The 24,936-nt window shown below is 42.0% G+C and overlaps 1 protein-coding gene across 1 annotated transcript in view; it reads left to right on the top strand.

Moving 5' to 3' along the window:
* itfg1 (integrin alpha FG-GAP repeat containing 1) overlaps positions 1-24,936 on the top strand; it is a 289,515-nt gene that overhangs the window by 224,134 nt on the left and 40,445 nt on the right. Inside the window, exon 14 of the mRNA XM_080186953.1 lies at positions 2,967-3,045. Within this exon, the coding sequence (XP_080043079.1) occupies positions 2,967-3,045 (79 nt within the window). The remainder of the gene's footprint in view (positions 1-2,966; positions 3,046-24,936) is intronic.

Below are 24,936 nucleotides of genomic sequence, written 5' to 3'. Positions count from 1 at the left end.
TAATGTGCAAGATAAGGATTCATGCTGTTTGGCATAATATATTAGCATAGATAAAAGATTGATTAACTAGCAGGAAGCAAAGAGTAGGGATAAATGGAATATTTTCAAGTTGATTGGCTGTAACTCGTAGAGTGCCACAAGTATCGTTGCTGGGGCCTGAGCTACGTACAATCTATATGAATGACCTGGATGAAGAGACTGCAAATAATGTATCCGTGTCAGCTGAATTACAGCTTACATTCCCACCTAGCTTTGTAACCTTGATGCAAAGCTACATGGGAATGCAAGCTATAAGGAGAACGCAAGGAGGTTTCAAAGAGATAGACGGGTTAAATGTATTGACAGCAAGGTTGTAAGTCAAGTGTGATATTATGAATTTTGGTAGTCTGATGGAAAAGTGGAACTCGTGTTTAAAACGTCAGGAACTTTAAAATTTTGATATTCAGAGACTTTGATATACTCATACAAGAAACACAAAAAGTTAGCATGCATGTGCAACAAGCAAGTCAATTGCATGTTGGCCTTTATTGCAAGGAGATTGAAGTAAGAATAAGGAAGTCTTGCTTGTAAAGGGCTTTGATGAGATCACACCGAGAGTACTGTACCGTTTTGGTCTCCATATTCAAGGAAGAATTTACTTGCATTGGAGGTGGTGTAGTGAAAGTTCACAAGATTGGTTCCTGGCATGAGATGAGAGTTTCCTGTAATGAGAGGCCCCAGAGTTTAGATGAATGTAAATGTTCTTTTTGAAACGTACAAGATTCTGAAGAAGCTTGACCAGGTTGGTACTAAGAGGTTGTTTCCCCTGGCTGGGAAACCTAGAACATAGGGACACATTCTCAGGATAAAAGGTTGGCCGTTTAGGATTGAGCTAAGGAAGATTTCCTCACTCAGGTGTTTATGAATCTTGGAATTTCTCTATCCGAAAGGATCACAGATGGTTCATCTTTGAGTATATGGAAGGCTCAGTTAGATGTCTCTCAGAGAACCAAGGGATATGGGAAACTAATGGTGAAAGTGGATTCGACCTTGTTGAATGGTGGACAGATTCAATGGCTGCATGGTCTACTCCTGTATCTTATGTTCTCAATTTCTTTCCATAGATGCTGCATGAACCAATTGATTTATTTCCAATATTTTGAGTTTTTATTTAGGTTTTCCAGCATTCACTGTATTTTACTTATAGTTGCAAATTTGAAATTAGCATTGAGTGAGGAGAGAATTTGGGGGATATTTCTTGACACAGCGGATTGTCAGAATATGAAACATATTGCCAAAGGAATTCATTGAAGCAGAGATCATTGCATCTTTTAAGGGAATTGAAAATATATTTGAAATAGCTGATGATACAGGGATGTTGCATAACTCAGTAAGAAAAAACTTGCTTTTAACCTGAAGAGATTTACTAAAGTGCTGAGGTTTCATTCATTTTGAAGATTGGAAAACGGCTAATGTTACGCCGTTGTTTAAGAAGGGTGCCAGGCAAAAGGCGGGGAATTATAGGCCGGTTAGTTTAACGTCTGTGGTAGGTAAAATGTTAGAATCCGTCATTAAGGAGGAAATTGCGAGGCATCTTGAAGGGAATTGCTTGATAGGGCGGACGCAACACGGTTTCATTAAAGGGAAGTCGTGTCTGACAAATTTACTGGAGTTCTATGAGGATGTGTCTAGGGCAGTGGATAGAGGAGAGCCGGTGGATGTGGTCTTTCTGGATTTTCAGAAGGCGTTTGACAAGGTACCTCACAAGAGGTTATTGCAGAAGGTCTGGGGACATGGAGTTGGGGGTAGGGTGTTAGCGTGGATAGAGGATTGGTTGTCAAATAGGAGGCAGAGAGTGGGGGTCAATGGGTGCTATTCGGATTGGCGGTTGGTGACTAGTGGGGTGCCCCAGGGGTCGGTGCTGGGGCCTCAGCTATTTACCATTTATATAGATGATCTGGAGGAGGGAACCGAGTGCAGGGTGTCGAAATTTGCTGATGACACCAAGATTGGGGGAAAGGCAAATTGTGCGGAGGGTGTGGAGAGTCTGCAGAAGGATCTAGATAGGCTGGGCGAATGGGCCAGGAAATGGCAAATGGAATTTAATGTTGGCAAGTGTGAGGTGGTCCACTTTGGTAGGAAGAATGGTAGGAAGGACTATTACTTACGAGGCGAAAAACTGCAGCAGGCGACGGTGCAGAGGGACCTCGGGGTCCTTGTGCATGAGTCGCAAAAACCCAGCTTGCAGGTGCAGCAGGTGGTCAGGAAGGCGAATGGGATGCTGGCCTTCATAGCGAGGGGGATTGAATATAAAAGTAGGGAGGTCTTGCTGCAGCTGTATAGGGCATTGGTGAGGCCGCAGCTGGAGTACTGTGTGCAGTTTTGGGCGCCGCACCTGCGCAAGGATATTTTGGCCCTGGAGGGAGTGCAGAGGAGGTTTACTAGGCTGATACCGGAGTTGAGGGGATTGAGCTATGAGGAGAGGCTGAATAAACTAGGCTTGTACTCGTTAGAGTTTAGAAGAATGAGGGGAGATCTCATTGAGACATATAAGATGATGAATGGGATGGATAGGATAGAGGTGGAGAGACTCTTCCCGCTCAAAAAAGACAGTAGGACTAGGGGGCACAGCCTCAAGATAAAGGGGAGGCGGTTTAGAACGGAGTTGAGGAGGAACTTCTTCACTCAAAGGGTGGTGAATCTCTGGAATTCTCTGCCCGTTGAAGTGGTGGAGGCTGCCTCGCTAAATATTTTTAAGAAGCGGGTTGATGGGTTCTTGATAAGAGAGGGGATTAAGGGTTATGGGGAGAGGGCGGGAAAGTGGAACTGAGCCACGACAGATCAGCCATGATCGTATTGAATGGCGGGGCAGGCTCGAAGGGCTAGATGGCCTACTCCTGCTCCTATTTCTTATGTTCTTATGTTCTTATTTGCTAAATTGTATGTCTGGTGTACATAATCTGGTTTGATTTTCTCTCTCTCTGTAGCCATTTGGTGTGAACCAGCCTGGGCCATATATCATGTACACAACAGCAGATGCTAATGGATATCTGAAAAATGCATCAGGTAGGTGAAAGTTAAAGTGTAGCACTTAGAGTTCAAGTCGAATATAACTTATATTTACAGTATATTTTCTCTAAGTAATATTTGTACAGAAATAATTGAGTTATAGCTTGTAAGCTCCCCAGCATCAATTTGAATTGGACACTTCTCATAGGTAAGGTTTGCACAGCAACTGTCTAGAAATGCAACTTCCCTTAGGCAGATACCTTATAGTGAATACCATCCAAAAAGCTGATTTTAAATCCCCCCCCGCCCCGCCCCTGACTACCGCACACTGGAAGATCCACACTCTGGCATGTTAGGGATCTCCCCTTCCCATACTCCCAAAGTACCAACAGGACCACAGGATTCCCCCCACCCCCACAAACCACAGAGGCTCCTTCCACCCTTATCCCTTTCCGTTGGCTCAACCGGATTGAATTTGAGACAAAGGCACCTCCACTCCCTTCCAGGCTACAACCCCACAACATCCCCACATAATTCCTCTGCTCCAAACTCGATCCTCTTCTCCCAGTCACTCCATTTCCCAGCCCCTGACCTCCAACCCAATAATCACCCCCTCCTGACTTCTGGTTCTCCTCCCACCACCTCCCCCCCGCCCCCCCAAACTTCTGGCCTCAACACCCCCACCAAATCCAATATAGATACCTTAGACAACTATCTCATCCCTAGGGTTGCCAATATTAATGGACCTTTAAATTTACCTGGATAACGGCAGCTAGTGCCAAAAAATTAGGATATGACCTCTTCTTCACTTTGATGCTCCAGCACTTCAACAGTGGGCCTCAAGGTCACATTGTACTACCTGTAACTCACCTGATCTGTCGGAAGGTTGAGCAAGTAGTTGGGGACGGAATGGCAACCAAATTTGACTGTCACTCTGAGAAAGCCGTATTTCCCTAAAAAGGAACAAAGGTGAATTGATTTGGTGTTCCTGGAGACACCTCTAGGATTTATTGCATTTGCAACTCACTAATTCTGTCAAACAGCAGTGAAAACTGTTTTCTGAATAGCCTTTTAACAAAGTACAGTTATTAGATTTTGACAATCCTTGGCAATCAACAGGGATTGCGTTGCTCAACTTTGCATTCAGTGTTGGATGTGGCCATTCCAGTGCATCTTGGTAACTAATATGCCTGTAATTCTAGAGAGCTTGCAGCTTTAATATTTTAATAAGACAGAAGCCAAACTTATTTATTTATGTTAATATATCAGTCATAGTAAATGTGAAAACACTAAGGATATACATTACTCACATCGTCTTGCTGGATGGAACCTGTAAATGCCTGAGGTTGACCTTTGGTGCCCAAAGTCCAACATGCAACTTTCAGGCCACTAATGTGCACTAGCTTTTATATTTCATCCACAACATGCCCAGTATGTCACAAGATAAGATATAACCACAGCACTGAGTGCTTTACTGTTTAGAGGAACTGTTACTTTTAGGTTTTGCCATCCATACAACTCTGCTAGACAGTTTCTCATATCTCCTATTCAATGTAACTTCATCTTGCTTTTCCTCAATATTGTTCCACTGTATTCATTGTAACCACCCTCTTCCCCCTTAACTATCTAGACTTAAGTCATCACTAACTATCTAAACTTAAGTTGTGTTTTTCAATTAGAGGTGTAAGTACGGTTAATTACTACTTGCTGTCTTATTTTGCTCAGACTACCTGTCCTATTAGGTACCTTACTGGCTGCTAATTAAGCTACCAGTCAGTGGTGTTAGAGGCAAGGTACTGGCATGGATAGAAGATTGGCTGACAGATGAAAGGCAGAGAGTGGGGACAAGGGGGTCCTTTTCAGCATGGCCACTGGTGACTAGTGGATTCCACAAGGGTCAGTTTTGGGACCACAACTTTTCACTATATACATTAATGACCTGGAAGATGGAACTGAGAGCATGGTTGCTAAATTTGCAGATGATACAAAGATATGTAGAGGGACAGGTAATGTTGAGGAAGTGGGAAGGTGCAGAATAACTTGGACAGTCTGGGAGAGTGGGAAAAGAAGTGGTAGATGGAATACGATGTGGGAAGGTGTGAGGTTATGCACTTTGGTAGGAACAATAGAGGCGAAGACTATTTTCTAAATGGGGAAAGGCTTCATAAATCTGAAGCACAAAGAGACTTGAGAGTTCTGGTTCCGGACTCCCTTAAGGTTAACATGCAAGTTAAGTTGGTAGGCGGAAGACAAATTCAATGTTAGTGTTCATTTCTAACAGGCTAGAATATAAGAGCAGGGATGTACTGCTGAGGCTTTATAAGGCTCTGGTCAGACCCCATTTGAAGTATTGTGAGCAATTTTGGGCCCCATACCTAAGGAAGGATGTGCTGGCCTTGGAGGGGTTCCAGAAGAGGTTCACAAGAATGATCCCAGGAATGAAGGGTTTGTCATATGAGGAGCGGTTGAGAAGCCTGGGTCTATACTCAACGGAGTTTAGAAGGATAAGGGGGGGGTTTAATTGAACCTTAAATAATACTGAGAGGCCTAGATAGAGTGGACATGGAGAGGATGTTTCCACTAGTGGGAGAGACTAGAACTCGAGGACATAGCCTCAGAGTGAAAGGACACTCCTTTAAAACTGAGATGAGGAATTTCTTCAGCCAGAGGATGGTGAATCTGTGGAACTCATTGCCACAGAGGGCTGTGGAGGCCTGGTCATTGAATGTCTTTAAGACAGAGATGGATAGATTCTTGATCAATAAGGGGATCAAGGGTTATAGGGAGAAGGCAGGAGAATGGGATGTGAATCATGTCAGCCATGATTGAATAGTGGATCATACTCAATGAACCAAATGGCCTAATTCTGCGCTGATATGTTATGGTTTTATGTTTTAGGCATGTGCTGTTTCTAAAATAGTCATTCCATGATGCTTTCAGCTGTAACGAGTTTAATTACCTTACCACTAACTACCTGCATTCACCATTGTATCCTTATCATTGTTTCAAAAACAAACCATTAAAATTGTTAAACTGAAAATTATTGTTCTGTTTATATTCTACAGATTTTGTCTGTTATATTAGTTTGGCTCCCTTGAAAAATTAGGCCAGCAATAGTGATGCAGTAGTAAACAAATATGCATTTCCATGTTCCTGACTTTGAGCGCATTTTTCCTCATAGTAAAACAAAACTGGTGAAAATTAGTTGCAGTATTCTGAACAGATACCTCAAAAGGCAATCCCATTGTCTGCTCTGAAATAGCTGTTTAAATGTCGGAGAATTCAGCACAGGGAGCAGTGAAGGGACTGAAGTTGTGTTTCAAGTGTAAATCCAAGAAAAGACAATCTGTTGCACATTACAATAATGTATACTGATGGAGCAGGCAAGTATACAAGAACGTGCAATAGTTGTGGAAGTACCACACAGGCAAATGGACTTAATTGACATAACTTAATTAGGCTGACCATTGGTATGGTTATTCATCAGTTTTGGATTTGTCCTATAAATAAAGATGTGTTCAAACCAAGTACACAAATTTGGTAAGAGTTTAAGTGCAGATATGTATCTCTAATAGGATTTTTTATTCTGGACATTTTTATATTCGCATCATTGCCAATAGAAACAAAAAAGCAAGCTTTGTTACATTAGTATCTATATGACATAGACGGCAGAGGTTCAAGAAAATGGCACATCATCACGTTCTCAAAGACAGTTAGGGATGGGCAATAAATGCTGGCCTTGTCAGCAATGACCACATCCCAAGAAGTATGGGAAGAATGGCCTGCAACCAGAATTGTGGTGAAGTAGACTGGGAAGAGTGTCCTGTAGCCAGCATCACAGTTACGAAGACTGGAAGTGACATCACAGTAAAAGCATAAGTTCAGTGGTTGATACCAGACGAAAGAACAGCAAACAATTATTTCATCTGCTTACATTGATCTTGACCAAAGTCTCAAACATTTATAATTGTTATCTAAGATATCCGAGTTTTACCATGATTCATGAATTTAAATAAGGAGAACAAAGAAAATTACAGCGCCGGAACAGGCCCTTTGGCTCTCCGAGCCTGCACTGCCCACTCTGCCCGACTTAACTAAAACCCCTTACTTTTCCAGGGACCATATCCCTCTATTCCTTTTCCTATTCATGTACTTGTCAAGACGCCGCTTAAAAGTCACTACCGTATCCGCTTCCACTACCTCTCCTGGCAACAAATCCAGGCACCCACTACTCTCTGTGTAAAAAATGTGCCTCGTACATCTCTTTTAAACCTTGCCCCTCGCACCTTAAACCTATACCCCTTAGTAATTGACTCTTCCACCCTGGGAAAAAGCTTCTGACTATCTACTCTGTCCATGCCTCTCATAATCTTATAGACTTCCATCAGGCCTCCTCTGAATCTCTGTCGCTCCAGTGAGAACAAACCAAGTTTCTCCAACCTTTATAAATCGGAGTATCGAGTATAAAAGTTGGAGTGTTATGGCAAGGTTATATAAGGCATATAGGCCAAATTTAGAGTATTGTGTACAGTTTTGGTCACCTAGTTACAGGAAGGATGTAAATAAAGTTAAAAGAGTGCAGAGAAGGTTCACAAAGATGTTGCTAGGACTTGAGAAGCTGAGTTACAGAGAGAGATTGAATAGGGACTTTATTCCCTGGAGTATAGAAGAATGAGGGGAGATTTGATAGAGGTATATAAGATTTTGATGGGTATAGATAGACTGAATGCAAGCAGGCTTTTTCCACTGAGGCTAGGGGAGAAAAAAACCAGAGGGCATAGGTTAAGGGTGAAAGGAGAAAAGTTTAAAGGGAATATTAGTGGGGGAGCTTCTTCACGCAGAGAGTGGTGGGAGTGTGGAATGAGCTGCCGGATAAAATGGTAAATGCGGGGTCACTTTTAACATTTAAGAAAAACTTGGATGGGCTCATGGATGAGAGGGATATGGAGGGATATGGTTCAAGTGCAGGTCAGTGGGACTAGGCAAAAAATGGTTTGGTACAGACAAGAAGGGCCAAAAGACCTGTTTCTGAGCTGTAATTTTCTATGGTTCTAACCTTTCCTCATAATTAATGTCCTCCATACCAGGCAATATCCTGGTAAATCTCTTTTGTACCCTCTCCAAAGTCTCCACATCCTTCTGGTGGTGTGGCAACCATAATTGAACACTATTCCAAGTGCAGTCTAACTAAGGTTCTGTAAAGCTGCAATATGACTCGCCAGTTTTTAAACTCAGTACCCTGGCTGATGAAGGCAAGCATGCTGTACACCTTCTTAACTACTTTTTCCACCTGCATTGCACTTTCAGTTACCTGTGTACCTGTACACCCAGATCCCTTTGCTTATCAATACTCTTAAGGGTTCTGCCATTTGCTGTACATTTCCTATCTGTATTAGACCTTCCAAAATGCATTACCTCACATTTGTCCAGATCAAACTCCATCTGCCATCTCTCCGTCCAAGTCACCAACTGTATCCTCTGATGGTCCTCATCACTACCCGTAAATCCACCAATCTTTGTGCCGTATGCAAACTTACTAATTAATCCAGTTACATTTTCCTCCAAATCATTTATATGTATTACAAACAGCAAAGGTCCCAGCACTGATCTCTGAGGAACACCACTTGTCACAGCCCTCCAATCAGAAATGCACCTTTCCACTGCTACCCTCTGTCTTCTTTGACTATGCCAGTTTTATATCCACTTGCCAGCTCACCTCTGATCCCATGTGACTTCACCTTCTGCACAAGTCTGCCATGAGGAACCTTATCAAAGGCCTTACTGAAGTCCATTAGACAATATCCACTGCCCTACCCACTTCAAGTACAAAAAAAATAGCTTTGTTAAACTTCTCCACTGTACCACTTCAGATCAGCCATGATCTTATTGAATGGCGGGGCAGGCTTGAAGGGCTAGATGGCTTATTCCTGCTCCTATTTCTTATGTTCTACCCTCATCAATCATCTTCGTCACTTCCTCGAAAAACTCGCTCAAGTTCGTGAGACACAACCACCCCTTCACAAAACCATGTTGCCTCTCACTAATACATCCACTTATTTCCAAGTGGGAATAAATCCTGTCTCGAAGAATGCTGTCCAGTAATTTCCCTATCACTGATGGAAGGCTCATCGGCCTGTAATTACCTGGATTATTCTTGTTATTCTCCTTAAACAAAGGAACAACGTTGGCTATTCTCCAATCGTCTGGGACCTCCCCTGTAGCCAGTGAGGATACAGAGATTTCTGTCAAGGCCCCAACAATTTCCTCCCTTGCTTCTCTCAGTATTCTGGGGTGTATCCCATCAGGCCCTGGGGACTTGTCTACTTTAATGTTTCTCAAGAACCCCAATATCACCACCTTTTTGATCTCAATATGACTCAGACTATCTACACATTCTTTCCTAGACTCGTCATCCACCAAGTCCTTCTCTTTGGTGAATACTGGTGCAAAGTACTCATTTAAAATCTTGCCCATTTCCTCTGGCTGCACACATAGATTCCCTCCCTTGGCCTTGAGTGGGCTAACCCTCTCCCTGGCTAACCTCTTGCTCTTTATATATGAAAGGCCTTGGGATTTTCCTTAATCCTGCTGGCCAATGCTTCTTCACGATCCTTTTTGGCCTTCTTACTCCTTGCTTAAGTTTCTTTTTACTTTCCTTGTATTCTACACTTGCTTTGTGTGTTCGCAGCCTCCTAGCTTTGACAAATGCTTCCTTTTTTCCTTTGACTCAGCTCACAATATCTCTAGTTATCCAAGGTTCCCAAAACTTGCCATGCTTATCCTTCATCCTTGCAGGAATGTGCCATTTCTGAATCCCTATCAACTTAGACGTGAAACCCTCCCACATGCCAGATGTTGATTTGCCCCCAATCTACATTCTTCAGTTCTTGCCTAATATTGTTGTAATTAGCCTTTCTCCAATTTAGCACCTTAACTTGTGGACTACACTTATCTTTATCCATCAGTACCTTAAAACTTACTGAATTGTGGTCACTGTTACCGAACTGCTCGCCTACTGAAACATCGACCTCCTGGCTGGGCTCATTCCCTAATACCAGGTCCAGTATGACCCCTTCCCTAGTTGGACTATCTAAATACAACATCATAGTTCCTAGTACTTATCCAAGCTCTACGTTCATCTGCCTTACAATGAAAGAAGTGTAAATAAAGGTGAAACTTTATTTAGGAGATGTAAATAAAGGTGAGACTACATAAAAATCTAAAACCTAGATAATCCCTAACAGGAGTTTCTTACTTTTTTTTACTCATTCATGGGACATGGGCGTCGCTGGCTGGCCAGCATTAAATGCCCATCCCTATTGTCCTTGGAGTGCAGTTCAGAGTCAACCACATTGCTGTGGCTCTGGAGCCACATGTAGGTCAGATCAGGTAATGAGGGCAGATTTCCTTCTTTAAATGGCATAAGTGAACCAGATGGGTTTTTCCGACAATAGACAATGTTTTCATGGCCATCAGTAGATTCTTAATTCCAGATATTTTTTACTGAATTCAAATTCCACCATCTGCTGTGGCAGGATTCAAAGTAAGAAGTCTCACAACACCAGGTTAAAGTCCAACAAGTTTATTTGATGGTAAACCCACTAGCTTTCGGGGTTTGCTGCTACGTCAGCTGAGTGGAGAGTTCTGGTCACAAACAAAGCATATAAAGGCACACGTAGCACTGTTTGTGACCAGAACTCTCCATTCACCTGATGAAGGGGCAGACCCCAAAAGCTAGTGGGTTTACTATCAAATAAACTTGTTGGACTTTAACCCGGTGTTGAGACTTCTTGCTGTGTTTATCCCAGTCCAACACTGGCATCTCCACAGCAGGATTCAAACCCAGGCCCCCAGAACATTAGCTGTCTGGAATATTAGTTTAGCAATAATACCGCGAGGCCATCATTTCCCCATAAAAATGTATGCATGTATATATTTTTTATATATATATTTAATATGTGTGAAATATATGTGTGCAGATATATATGGGCATATTATGATTCCATCTAGGAAATATCCTGAATTGCTCCTGCTTTTTCGTCGTAACCAACCAAGTACAAAAATGTACTTGATATTTGTTCTTGTACGGTGATAGAAAATAGTTCAGCTTTAAACTGAATTCAGTGCAGCTTTTCTTCATGGCTCAAGCTTAACATTTATGATTTATTTGTGTGTTTACATGCATGTACAATTTCATGATGATGCATCTACTAGTGGAAGATTCAAAAGCAATGACATCTAGAAGATTGTATATCCACTCTTGTTAGTCAGGGAATGGTGTGTAGACAGAAAAGTCTGATAAAAGGCCCTTTATTTTTGAGCCAGGAAACCCATTGCCACAAATGCCTCCATAGCAGTTCACCAGATACTATTATAGATCTTGTTACTACATTGTTATTGCTTACCATGATCTTGCCAAACCGCATTTGACAGCTTTCCCGCTGCTCACAACTTTGCACCTTCTGCCTGTTCATTATGCAGACTCATTCCTTCATCAACAAGTACCTGAGCTTCACCAAGATCACCAACAGTCCAAATGAGTAATAATACCCACTTACAGATGGAGTAAGTGTCAGGTTCCCGTGTCACCTGCTGATCTCGACAAGTTGATAAAAAATCAATATAACCACAGAGAAAAGCTGAGAAAACTCATTGGGTGGATTGCTAAAGCAGGGTGAGGAATCCAACACTCAGATACTGTCCACACCCCAACCCCATGCTACCATTGGGCACTATTTCAAAATGGCAATGGCCTAATCGGGCATGACACAAGCTCTTTATCCGAATAGTGGCACAGGATGTTTCCAGGAGGTAGGAGCTGCCCTGTAGCACAAAAGGAGGAAGACAGAAGATAACTATAATTGAGCCTACTCCTGCCTTACCCAAGAGAAAATGCAGCAGCTCAAAGGGCTAACAGCATTATGCAAACAAATGTGTCCACACACAAATTAAAGGTAATGTGCATGATCCAGTGCAAAGTCCCCTGTCCTGGTGTTTCTTTGTTTAAAAATAAACTCTTAGTCCTCCCCACATTGAATCCAACAACTATACATTCACTTGCATAAGACTAGTCAGGATCAGCAAACTCTGCATTGAAAATTGCCCATATGCCTTCCCTGTCCCATTAGCAAGCTCCTCAGGGAGCTTAAAGAGCTGTTAACTGGCAGCAAGTAGGTTCCTCATTTAGCCCCTCCCCACCCTCCCTTTGCAAATCGCAGTACGTCCTGTAGGTACTTTATGGGAACGTGTGATTGTTGAATTGTGAATTATGAAGAGAGACTAAATAGACTAGGTCTGTACTCGTTGGAGTTTAGAAGGATGAGGGGGGGATCTTATAGAAATGTATAAGATAATGAAGGGGATAGATAGGGTAGAGGTAGAGAGATTCTTCTCGCTTAGAAAGGATAGCAGGACTAGACGGCATAGCCTCAAGAAAAGGGGGGCGCAGTTTAGATCAGAGTTGAGGAGGAACTTCTTCACTCAGGGTGGTGAATCTCTAGAATTCTCTGCCCATTGAAGTGGTGGAGGCTATCTCGCTAAATTTATTTAAGTCACGGGTAGATAGCTTTTTGATAGACAGGGGAATTAAGGGTTATGGGGAGAAAGCGGGAAAGTGGAACTGATCCACTTCAGATCAGCCATGATCTTATTGAATGGCGGGGCAGACTCGAAGGGCTAGATGGCCTACTCCTGGTCCTATTTCTTATGTTCTTATGCATTCTGCGCCTGATCCCAACCCTGCTGGCAATTGAAAATCTGGCCCATTGCCCCTGTATTCAAGGAAACAGCTTCAAGCCCTGCAATAATTGAGAGTTCAAGATAGCAGACATCATATTGAACCTAAGCAATCAGGGACCAGGCTACATTAGGACCTCTGCCAACTCCCAAAGATCCTGGAATAATTTTATTCCTTGAGAATCTCTGGAACATTATCTGCCTGACAGTTCGTCGATCTACAGTGGTCTCTGATTTCAGATGAGACTGATGCTCCTGACCTTATAGATCTACTACTGGTTTTGATCAAAACCACTACTTATTGGGTTAGAATACAAATGATCTTTGCTTCCTTTGATGTTGGTTCTTTCCCATGTATAATTACTAAGTCTTTTCTCCAAATGTTCACCTTTAAATCCCTCAAATACTGCCCTATCCTTCAGTCTTTCCTCAACTTGTCATCACTTCCTAGTCCCATGCCCACGTCTCCCTGAACTTTTGTTCATATCTTTTCAGTTCTGTGCACAGCAAAAAGATCATCTTGGTCACAGTTACCATCAATATTATCTGAGACTGCATCCACAACTCCCATTCCCTTTTTGTCCACCTCAACCTCTACACTTCTTTTTCTCTACTGCCTCTTCTTTGTTGTTCAGCTCTTGAAGAATGCGTTATGATCTATCTAACCCACTCCTTTCCAACTCAGCACAACCAGAGTATCTCCAACACAGCTACCATAAGCACATCAGCATTTCCAAAGGATCCATCTTTGAATTCTTGCCTGTTTCTTAATTACGTACTGTGCATGTCGACCTCTTACCTATTTACGGGTTAGTTTTCATGTATATGCTGACTACATTCCGCTCAACCATTTCACATGCCTTAAACCCATGATCACCTCTTTGAGAATAACTGATAATTCATGAATGAGGCAGTTTTTGTTTCAAATGAACTTCAGAGAGACCAAAACCATACTACTTGTCATCTATCAAATCCTGTATTCCTATGCAACTGACCTCCTCGTTCTCCCTATCTGCTTATCGATCTGAACTATGCTGAGTGCAACATTTGCGTCTTGGGAAATTCAAACAGGACTGCCTTCACATCACCAAGACTGCTTTCTTTCACGTTTCTGTACCAGCCAACTAATGGCGCCTCACAAAAGGTTGCTGCATAAGATTAAGGTACATGGAGTTGGGGGTAAAGTGTTAGCGTGGATTGAGGATTGGCTTTCTAACAGGAAGCAGAGAGTTGGAATAAATGGGTGCTTTTCCTGTTGGCTGTTGGTGACTAGTGACGTGCCACAGGGGTCGGTGCTGGGGCCTCAACTGTTTACCATATACATAGACGATCTGGAGGAGGGGACCAAGTATAGGGTAACAAAGTTTGTGGATGACACAAAGATGAGTGGGAAAGCAAATTGCACGGAGGACGCGGAAAGTCTGCAGAGAGATTTGGATAGGCTAAGCGAGTGAGCAAGGATCTGGTAGATGGAGTATAATGTTGGCAAGTGTGAGGTTATCCACTTTGGAAGGAATAATAGTAAAATGGACTATTATTTAAATGGTGAAAAATTACAACATGCCACTGTGCAGAGGGACCTGGGGGTCCTTGTGCATGAATCGCAAAAACTCAGTCTGCAGGTGCAGCAGGTGTTCAAGAAGGCGAATGGAATGTTGGCCTTTATCGCAAGGGGGATGGAATATAAAAGCAGGGAGGTCTTGCTGCAATTGTACAGGGTACTGGTGAGGCCGCAATTAGAGGACTATGTGCAATTTTGGTCTCCTTATTTGCGAAAGGATATATTAGCTTTGGCAGGAGTGTAGAGAAGGTTCACCAGGTTGATTCAGGAGATGAGGGGGTTAGCTTATGAGGAGAGGTTGTGGAGATTGGGCCTGTACTCGTTGAAGTTTAGAAGGCTGAGGGGAGATCTTATAGAGACATATAAGATAATGAAGGGGCTAGACAGGGTAGAAGCAGAGAGATTATTTCCACTTAGTAAGGAAACAATAGAGGGCACAGCCTCAAAATAAGGGGGAGCCAATTTAGAACAGAGTTCAGGAGGAAATTCTTCTCCCAGAGGGTAGTGAATCTTTGGAATTCTCTGCCCATTGAAGCAGCGGAGGCTACCTTGTTAAATGTATTTAAGTCACAGGTAGATAGTTTTCTGATCAATAAGGGAATTAAGAGTTATGGGGAGCAGGCAGGTAAGTGGAACTGAACCACTATCAGATCAGCCATGATCTTATTGAATGGCGGGGCAGGCTCGAGGGGCTAGATGGTCTACTCCTGCTCCTACTTCTTATGTTCTTAAGTTCTTAAACCACATTCCTATTATAAGAACATAAGAACATAAGAAATAGGAGCAGGAGTAGGCCATCTAGCCCTTCGAGCCTGCCCCGCCATTCAATACGATCATGGCTGATCTGTCGTGGCTCAGTTCCACTTTCCCGCCCTCTCCCCATAACCCTTAATCCCCTCTCTTATCAAGAACCCATCAACCCGCTTCTTAAAAATATTTAGCGAGGCAGCCTCCACCACTTCAACGGGCAGAGAATTCCAGAGATTCACCACCCTTTGAGTGAAGAAGTTCCTCCTCAACTCCGTTCTAAACCGCCTCCCCTTTATCTTGAGGCTGTGCCCCCTAGTCCTACTGTCTTTTTTGAGCGGGAAGAGTCTCTCCACCTCTATCCTATCCATCCCATTCATCATCTTATAAGTCTCAATGAGATCTCCCCTCATTCTTCTAAACTCTAACGAGTACAAGCCTAGTTTATTCAGCCTCTCCTCATAGCTCAATCCCCTCAACTCCGGTATCAGCCTAGTAAACCTCCTCTGCGCTCCCTCCAGGGCCAAAATATCCTTGCGCAGGTACGGCGCCCAAAACTGCACACAGTACTCCAGCTGCGGCCTCACCAATGCCCTGTACAGCTGCAGCAAGACCTCCCTACTTTTATATTCAATCCCCCTCGCTATGAAGGCCAGCATCCCATTCGCCTTCCTGACCACCTGCTGCACCTGCAAGCTGGGTTTTTGCGACTCATGCACAAGGACCCCGAGGTCCCTCTGCACCGTCGCCTGCTGCAGTTTTTCGCCTCGTAAGTAATAGTCCTTCCTACCATTCTTCCTACCAAAGTGGACCACCTCACACTTGCCAACATTAAATTCCATTTGCCATTTCCTGGCCCATTCGCCCAGCCTATCTAGATCCTTCTGCAGACTCTCCACACCCTCCGCACAATTTGCCTTTCCCCCAATCTTGGTGTCATCAGCAAATTTCGACACCCTGCACTCGGTTCCCTCCTCCAGATCATCTATATAAATGGTAAATAGCTGAGGCCCCAGCACCGACCCCTGGGGCACCCCACTAGTCACCAACCGCCAATCCGAATAGCACCCATTGACCCCCACTCTCTGCCTCCTATTTGACAACCAATCCTCTATCCACGCTAACACCCTACCCCCAACTCCATGTCCCCTGACCTTCTGCAATAACCTCTTGTGAGGTACCTTGTCAAACGCCTTCTGAAAATCCAGAAAGACCACATCCACCGGCTCTCCTCTATCCATGCCCTAGACACATCCTCATAGAACTCCAGTAAATTTGTCAGACACGACTTCCCTTTAATGAAACCGTGTTGCGTCCGCCCTATCAAGCAATTCCCTTCAAGATGCCTCGCAATTTCCTCCTTAATGACGGATTCTAACATTTTACCTACCACAGACGTTAAACTAACCGGCCTATAATTCCCCGCCTTTTGCCTGGCACCCTTCTTCAACAACGGCGTAACATTAGCCGTTTTCCAATCTTCCGGCACTTCCCCGGAATCCAGCGACGTCTGGAAAATAACCACCAAGGCATCCACTATAACCTCCACCATTTCTTTCAGAACCCTCGGATGCATTCCATCCGGTCCTGGGGACTTGTCCACAATCAGCCCCTCCAGTCTGTCGAGCACCACCTCTCTAGTAACAGTAATGTCATTAAGACCCTCCATTCCTACCACCTTTCCATCGCTAACACCCGGCAAATTATTCACGTCCTCCTCCGTGAAGACAGAAACAAAAAAGTTATTGAAGACCTTAGCCATATCCCCATCCCCTACCACTAGCTCCCCTTTCTCATCCTCTAAAGGACCAACGTTCACCCTAGCCAGCCTCTTCCTTTTTATATATTTATAAAAACTCTTGCTATCCTTTTTTAAGTCAAAATAGTTACACATCCAATGTTTTTGAATGCCCTCCTTGCTCATCCTTCCTACCACCACCCTCTACAAACTTTTAACTTTTCCAGAACTCCTTCACCTGCATCCTCATCTGTACAGCCTCACTCACACATTAGCCCTATTGTGACAAGTAAGCTCCAAGTATGCAATATGCAACAAAAAATTTCACTACTGCCTTTTCCCATAGTAATGTTTCCAGCCTTGCACCCCTCTGATCTTCTGATTTTGATTGAATTTGTATCAATACAGCTTTCCACTTCACCGTTGGTCGCAGAGCTGACCTAATCATATTAAATCCCAGTCATATTCTCTCCCATTCCCTTCTTACCCTTCTGCCTCTCTGGTTTTGGGCAAGTTTTTAAAAACCATCTTTCCAAATAGGTTTTTGATCATCTCTCATGACTCACATGATAGCTAGTAATTGGGAAATATTCCCCATTACATCAAAGTGGAAGGAAATCATGGCATGTTTTATTGTGGCAACTGCAAGATTCACAACAAGATAAAAAGGAGATGGCCTGTGCTGCTGACCTTGCATCACAAGTTGTGTTAATTTAAGTATATCAAAATTCAGGAAATAGATTGTACTTCCTAAGGTCATTGATTTTTCAGCTACTCTACTTTCATTCTATCATCTGGATATTAGTGTCACTGGAAAGGCCAATGGTCATTGTCCATCCCTAATAGTCCTGAAGTAGCTGGTGATGACCCACAACAAAAAATACTGGAACTATATGATTAAAGGTTCTTTGACAATGTTGTTAGGTTATTCAAGCTTTTGGTCCAGCAACAATGAAGGAACAGCGATGTGCTTCCAAGTCACAGTGCTACATGGAAGGTAACTTGCAGATCATAATGTTTCGATGCATCTGTTGCCCTTGGCCTTCTCGGCAATAGAAGATTGTGCGTTTGAAAACGCTACTGAAGAAGGATGATGAGTTACTGCAATTTTGTAGAGGTACATACAGCAGTCATGTATGTTAGTATGGAGGAGGTAAATGTTTAAGATGATGCATGAGATGTTAATTAAGTGGGTGGCTTTGTTCTAAATGGTCTTTAGTTTCTTTAATGTTGCTGGAGCTGCACTCATGGACAAATGAGGACCATCCGTTCACACTCCCGATTTGTACCTTTTACACATGGCGGAAAGACTTTAGTGAGTCAGGAGATGAGTCATTTGTCTCGGAATGCCCAACCTCTAATCTGCTATTGTATTTATATTTGTCCATTTTCTGGTCAATGCTGATACCCCCAACATGTTGATGGTGTGGGAATACAATGGCCGAAATGCCAACAAAAATGAAGAAAGTACTTACTCTTGTCGGAAATTATAGTTTCATGGCACTTGTGTGACATGTGTCTTTTGCCACAATGTTGTCTAAGTCTTGTATGAGGACAGGGACTGCATCATTTTCTTCAGATGTTACAAATGGAACCAAATATTGCAATCACCTTTAAACCTTACAATGGAGGGGCGGTCATTGATGAAGCAACTGAAGATGCTTGGGCCCAGGACATTACCCTGAGCAACTCATGCAATCATGTGCTTAGGCTGAGATCATTTTGGCTCTCAACAAACATAACCATTGTCTGTTGTACTGGATTTGCCTCCAGCCAGTGGAGAATCTTTTTTATCTGATTTCAGTTTTACTAGGGTTCCTTGAAGCCAGACTCGGTCAAATGCTGCCTTAATGACATGGCGCGTCATTCCCATCTTATCTCTGAAATTCAGCTCCTGTGTCTATGTTTGACCAAGGGTGTAACGAGATCTGTAAGTGAGTGGTTGTGGCAAACCCTAAAATGAGTACTAGAGACATTAGTGCATTGGTGCCACTTGATAGCACTGTCAGTAACAACGTCAATCACTTTGGTGATTGAGAGTAAGCTGTCAGAACAGTAATTGGCCAGACTGGATTTCACCTGTTCTTTTTAGACAGAAATGAGCAATTTTCCACTCTGAGTAAATGCTAAGTATTATAACTGTACTGGATCAGCTTGGCTGGCTAGAAATAGGCTAATTTTGAAGCAGAGGTCTTCAGTGCTACAGCCAAGATAATACTGGGGACAATAGCCTTTTCCGTATACAGTGTGCTCAGCCATTTCTTGATATCATTGCAGTGAATTGAATTGACAGAAGACTGACTTCTGAGATTGAGAAAGCTGAGTTGGATCATCCAAATGGTACTTCTGGTTGAAAATGGTTATCTTGTCTTTTACACTTATGCTGGATTCCACCATCGTTGAGGATGATTTGTGGAGCCTCCTTCAGAAAACTAGTTATTTAGTAGTTCATTTATGACTGGTATATTGCACGACAAACCCTAACCCTAACCTTAACACTAACCCTAATGCAGAGTTTTGTTCAGACCCATTAGTTGGGGATGATACTTTTCCACTTAGCATGTATGTTGTCCTTTGTTCTAAGTTTGCTGGACTGACACTTCATTTTTCAGTACTGCTACTGCTTTTGGCATACTGTTCCATACTCTCCAAGAGGTTCAAGCTTGTGGTTGGATGCAGCTCTGCTGATATTGAGCCTCATTTTGAGCTGCTAGGTCTGTTCTGAAGTTATCAAAAGTTTTGTGAAATAATAAATGATTAATTAATTTGTTTCTATGTATTTCCAAAACTTTAGTCAAGATCCAAAACTAAAAATCAATTTTTAAGTGAAGCACTGCTCATAACGAGTGTTTACTTAAGGAAATTTAGCCTGTTAAATAGTTTGTATCTCGTACTTTTTGTGACAATCAAATCTCCTAGGTGATCAAATTAAAATAGTAAGAATTAGAATGGTAGACAGCCACCAACAGTATCTTGACGTTCTCTGTGTTGATTGCAGTGTTTGATGCATCTGATATTCATTGGACTCTAAGAGCATCAAACTAAAGTTCATCTAACATGGAGTTGTAACTGTAGTGTGATATTGTTTTGCTTTAAGTATTTCTGTGAATATTTTTTCACCCAACAGTACTCCAATGGTTAAAAGTTGAATGTGAAGAAGCCATATATACCAATGATGAAGAAACATTTCAAAGAGCTGTTTTAATATATTTTTCATTGCCTTCTCTCAGAATGTTTTGGCGGCAGATGTTTCAACACCAGCTCAATCCTTAAATGATTGTGCAGAAGGATAAATGATTATGATAAAATTGTAATTGAAGTTTTTTTCAGAGACCAATTTGAAGGAAATCTGCTTTAACTCTTCATCTTCTGTATGGAAAATCTACAAGGTCAAAATGATGCTGCTCCTTATTGAATTATTTTGGCCATGGTCCAACTGTGTGCTTTTTTTTCCTGCTGCCGTGTACAGTTCCATGAACCATATGATCAATTGTTGTAAATTTTGCATTGTTTGCTGCAACATATTGTAGGCAGCAGTGGGTTTCCTTTGGGAATCCTGCATCTGAAATGCTTACAAGGAGAAAACCTACTGTGGGGATTTCAGATTAGATGCAAGAGTGGCTCTGCACATCTTTCAGCAACCACATAGCTGCACCTGCAGATAAATGTGAAAGTACCTTGCTCTGTTAGATTATTGTTCTAGCGGATGCTCCTCCTCCCCCGCGCACCCCGGACGTACTCACTTCTATCTTCTTCTGTCGGGAAAAAGATACAAAAGTTGAGGTCATGTACCAACCAACTCAAGACAGCTTCTTCTCTGCTGCCATCAGACTTTTGAATGGACCCACGTTGCATTAAGTTGATCTTTCTCTACACCCCAGCTATGGCTGTAACATTACATTCTGCACTCTCTCTTGTTTCCTTCTCTGAACAGTATGTTTTGTATAGCACGCAAGAAACAATACTTTTCACTGTGTACTAATACACGACAAATCAAATCATTTCAGATCAACAGAACTTGATATGGCAGAGTAGTATCAGTAAGGTATGTGAAGACTTTTGTAAAGTCAGATTCTTCCTCAGAAACCCCCAATCATAATGTTCATGCATTCAGTGACACTCCAAGAAAAAAATTGCCTGGCTTTTAATAGCCATTCCAGCCAGTTTGGCCACACCTCCCAGTAATTTCTGAAACTCTTACCATTTCTACCGGACATTGACTGTGGGGAAACTGTGTTCACTTGATCCAGACAATCAGTGAGCCAGATGCCGAGCTATGCCTTCTGCTTCAAAAACGCATGTAGGTACTATGTAGCATAGGACTAACACAGATTACCAGTCACCTAAGGCCTGAAATTTGTATCTACCTCGCAGGCTTCCAGCAACGCTGACATATTGAAAAATATCACAGAGAACCTCTGGCCTTGCAGCCAGCTCATGTCGTGTCACCAGCATTTCAGTGGCCATAAAGTTTTGGACTTCCTTTGCCTGATTCTTCTGCAAAGGTTGGGATATCTTCTGGGGCTCTACAAAATCTTCCACAATTTTGCTATGTTATTGTAGTAAATCTTCACTGTTTATCCTGTGTGGCAAACTAGTGGAGAATTCAGCATGCACGTTTTCACTTAAGTTGAAAATATGGCGAACATTTCAATTGCAAAATTTGTACATACACGGTCACTTTTGTAACTGTGCATGTTTACTGACTCGTTATTTTTCTAAAGATAAATAAAGCTTAATGATGGTCAAGATGCTTATATTATAGCATTGCTAGGATAACCAGGACAGTGCTGTTGTAATTAGAAGCAACCTTGTAGTTTAAAGGGGGTATCATTGACACTGTTCATTGGCTACAAAATAGTTTAAGTTGCTGAAACTCGAGCAAAAGAATTGGGAGACTCTCGTATCATCATGTTGTGGTACAAAACATTCCACTTTCATGTTCTCCAGTATTAATATTCTGTAATTGCTTAGTAAAACAAAGACAGGAAAATGGAGATGGAGAGAGAAAGGGTCAGACAGGCTACCTACAAAGAAATAGAGAATGGAGTTATGACAGTATTTTTTGAAGCCAAGATTACTAACTAAAATTGAGGAGAAGGGTCTTTGAGAATTATAAAATGAAAAACAAGATATGAGGAAACAAGAAGAAGATAAGAGTTAAATAAGGAAAGTGAAGAGGCAGCATGAGGAAAAGAATTTCAAAAACATCCCAAAGGAACAGAAATGTATTCTACAAATAAAACAGGAAAAGAATTGTAGCCCAGAGAGTGGAGACTTGTCAGTTTGTGAAGGGTGATCAACAAAATGGTAGTGGTACTAAAAGATATCAGAGGGAAATTCTGAAGTGGTTTAGAATCGGATGGCGAAAAGGTAAATTTAGGCAAATTGGTTAAGGTAAGGGAAGGAAAGATGCCAGGGTTTGAAGGATTACATTCAAGTAACTTCAAGCTAAAGGAGGAAATCGCAGAGGGCCTCAGTTATAATTCAGTGCTTCATTGCATGTGGGTATGTGCCAGAAACTGAAAAGTTGTCGATGTAGCACCCATTTTTTTTTAACAAAGGGAGACAGAGCTAGCATGGATACTTATAGATCAGGGAGTTTACTATCTGTGGTAGAGAAATTTTGACGTTTTTGATCTTTGGAGTCTGATGTTACTGCATATCTAGATGAAAAAAAGAAATAACCAACTTGGACTTAAGAAGGAAATAATAGTGCTTGACAACCTTCGCAGAATGCTCGGAATAAGTGTCAGATGTAATAGACAAAAAAAAATGCAATGGATGAACTCTAATAAAGCCTTTGACAAGATGCCACGCAGGAAATGATGAAAGAAGATTTATTGATTTTGGAATTTCGGCAAGTTTACAAAACTTGACTAAAAATTACTTAGAGGGAAGAAAATAGATTTGGACAGTTTTTTCTAGAGTAGTTGAAAGTAGATTGTGGTGTAATTTCTGTTACTTCTGTTCATTGTTCCTATCAATCCCATAGATACAGGTCTGAAGAGAGAAGTGTAAAAGATGAGTGAAAACAATACTAAAGTAGGAGCACAGTTCTTTTTACAAGACCAAAAGAAGCTGAAAAGGAGTATTGATAATGTAGGAGAATGGTAGAAAAGGTGCCAGATGGGATTCATTGTCAATGTGTGAATTGTTGGTTTTGGTGGAAAAAATAGCAGCTGTAATTTTTACTGTGGTTGGATGTAGGCTTACTGCTCTGGAAAGCAGGGACTTGTTAGTACAGAATATTAAAGGCAACAGTTTGTCGATCAGACTGTAGAAACAAAAAGCTATTGGAATCTAGGTTTTATCATACATGAGAAGTAAAAGCAAAGAAGTAACAAGGAACATACATAAAATCTTAATAAGACCTCAGTATTCAGCTCCACTTTGTAGGAAGAATATTGGACCTTTAGAGAGACTACAACATAGGTTCACTTACACATTACTGGAAATAGTGGAGCAAGGCGGGCAGCATCTGTGGATAAAGAAACTTAAATATTCGGAGCTGGAAAAAGTTAGAGATGCAACAGATTTTAAGAAAGTACAGAGACCGTGAAAGGTGGGAGGGGGTGAATGAATAAAATAGAAGGTCTATGAAAGGCAAGGGACAGGAAAGGTTTGAAAGGACAAAAGAGTTGAAGGTGCAAGGTCAAAGGAATATGTAATGACACAAGCAAAGAAGCAGAAGATGTGCCTGCAGGAAGTGTAACTGAAGAATCGTGAAAAGCTGAAATCCCAGAATGGGAAAATAAATAAAAGAGGGACAGAGGTAACATGTATTTGCTCCTCTAAACTTGTAATGAAGAGTACAGATGGCAAACATTCTGAATGATTGTTTCCTCCAAGTATTAACAAGGGAAGACATGAGGAATGACCTGCCCACACACAGATAACTGAAGTAAAATCAGTGACTTCATATAAATAAAATGGAAGCTCGAGACAAACTGAAAGGGCTCAAAGCAAACAAATTACTCTGGGAATGTGGAAAGCACAAAGCTGTACTTTACCTAGACATGGCATTTGGCAAAGTTCCTCATGAAAGGCAGTTACGTTGAAGTTGTGGGGTAAACCCTGAAAATGAATATAAAAGCTGATTAATGAGTAAAAGTTAGCAAGTACTCATTGAAGAGGTTATGTCAGTGTTGAGGAAGTAATGAATGATGTGCCCAAAGCCAAATATTGGAACCATTGCTATTTCTCATTTACATAAAAGACCTGGACATAAAAGTGCATCAAGTGTCGTATTTACAAAGTACAATCAAAAAGTGGCATTTGCCAATGCCTGAAGCAGGCATTTGGTCCTTCGCAAATGTAGTAATGGACCTGGCGGCCTGCTCTCCAGTAGTGCTGCATTCTGGGAACTCTGCCTTGAAATCACCTGCTGCACAGAGGATGATTAGCTTAGCTGAATGCGGAGCAGGGAGGAGCAAAAACACAAGAATACAAGAAAGGATTGCAAGGTCCTTTTGATTCTGCTCCACCGTTCCATTTGATCATGACCATCTTGCGCTTCAACTCCATTTTCATGCCTGCTCCCCATATCCCTTAATTCCCTGAGAAAAACTGTCCATCTCAACTTATAATGTATCCAATGATAGAGCATCCACATCCCTCTGTGAAAGAGAATTCTGAAGATTCACAACCCTTTAAGTGAAGTAATTTCTCCTTATCCCAATCCTAAATGAGGATTATCCTCATGGCGACTGCTTCCTGCCCTATGTTTTAAATTCCCTGACTGCTGGAAACAATAACTCATGCCCCTTCAGAATTTTGTAGGTTTCAATTAATTCACTTCTCATGCTTCTAAATTTAAGTGAATATAAACCCAATTTACTTAGCCCCTCATCATAAGACAATGGTCTTATCCCAGGGACTAATTTAATGAACCTTCATTGCACTGCCATCAATATACATATATCATTTCTTAAATTTGGAGACCAAAACAGCACACAGTATTCCAAATGTGATCTCAACAAAAGCCGGTACAATTGTAGAAGGACTTCTTTATTCATGCACTCCAACACCCTTACAATAAAGGCCAAAAGAGGAGGGGCCCCACGTTTAATTCCTTGCCAATTGCCATCACTGCCACCCTTCAATCCATTTCCCGCAACCCCATCACAGATCCCCGATCTTTTTTTCCTGGCCACAATTTCTCACC

Source organism: Carcharhinus amblyrhynchos, chromosome 4, assembly GCF_965287045.1.
Source record: "Carcharhinus amblyrhynchos chromosome 4, sCarAmb.v2.hapA, whole genome shotgun sequence".
In the NCBI taxonomy this organism is placed as follows: domain Eukaryota; kingdom Metazoa; phylum Chordata; class Chondrichthyes; order Carcharhiniformes; family Carcharhinidae; genus Carcharhinus; species Carcharhinus amblyrhynchos.
The sequence above is the reverse complement of the archived record's forward strand: the minus strand, read 5'-3'. Positions and strand labels throughout refer to the sequence as shown.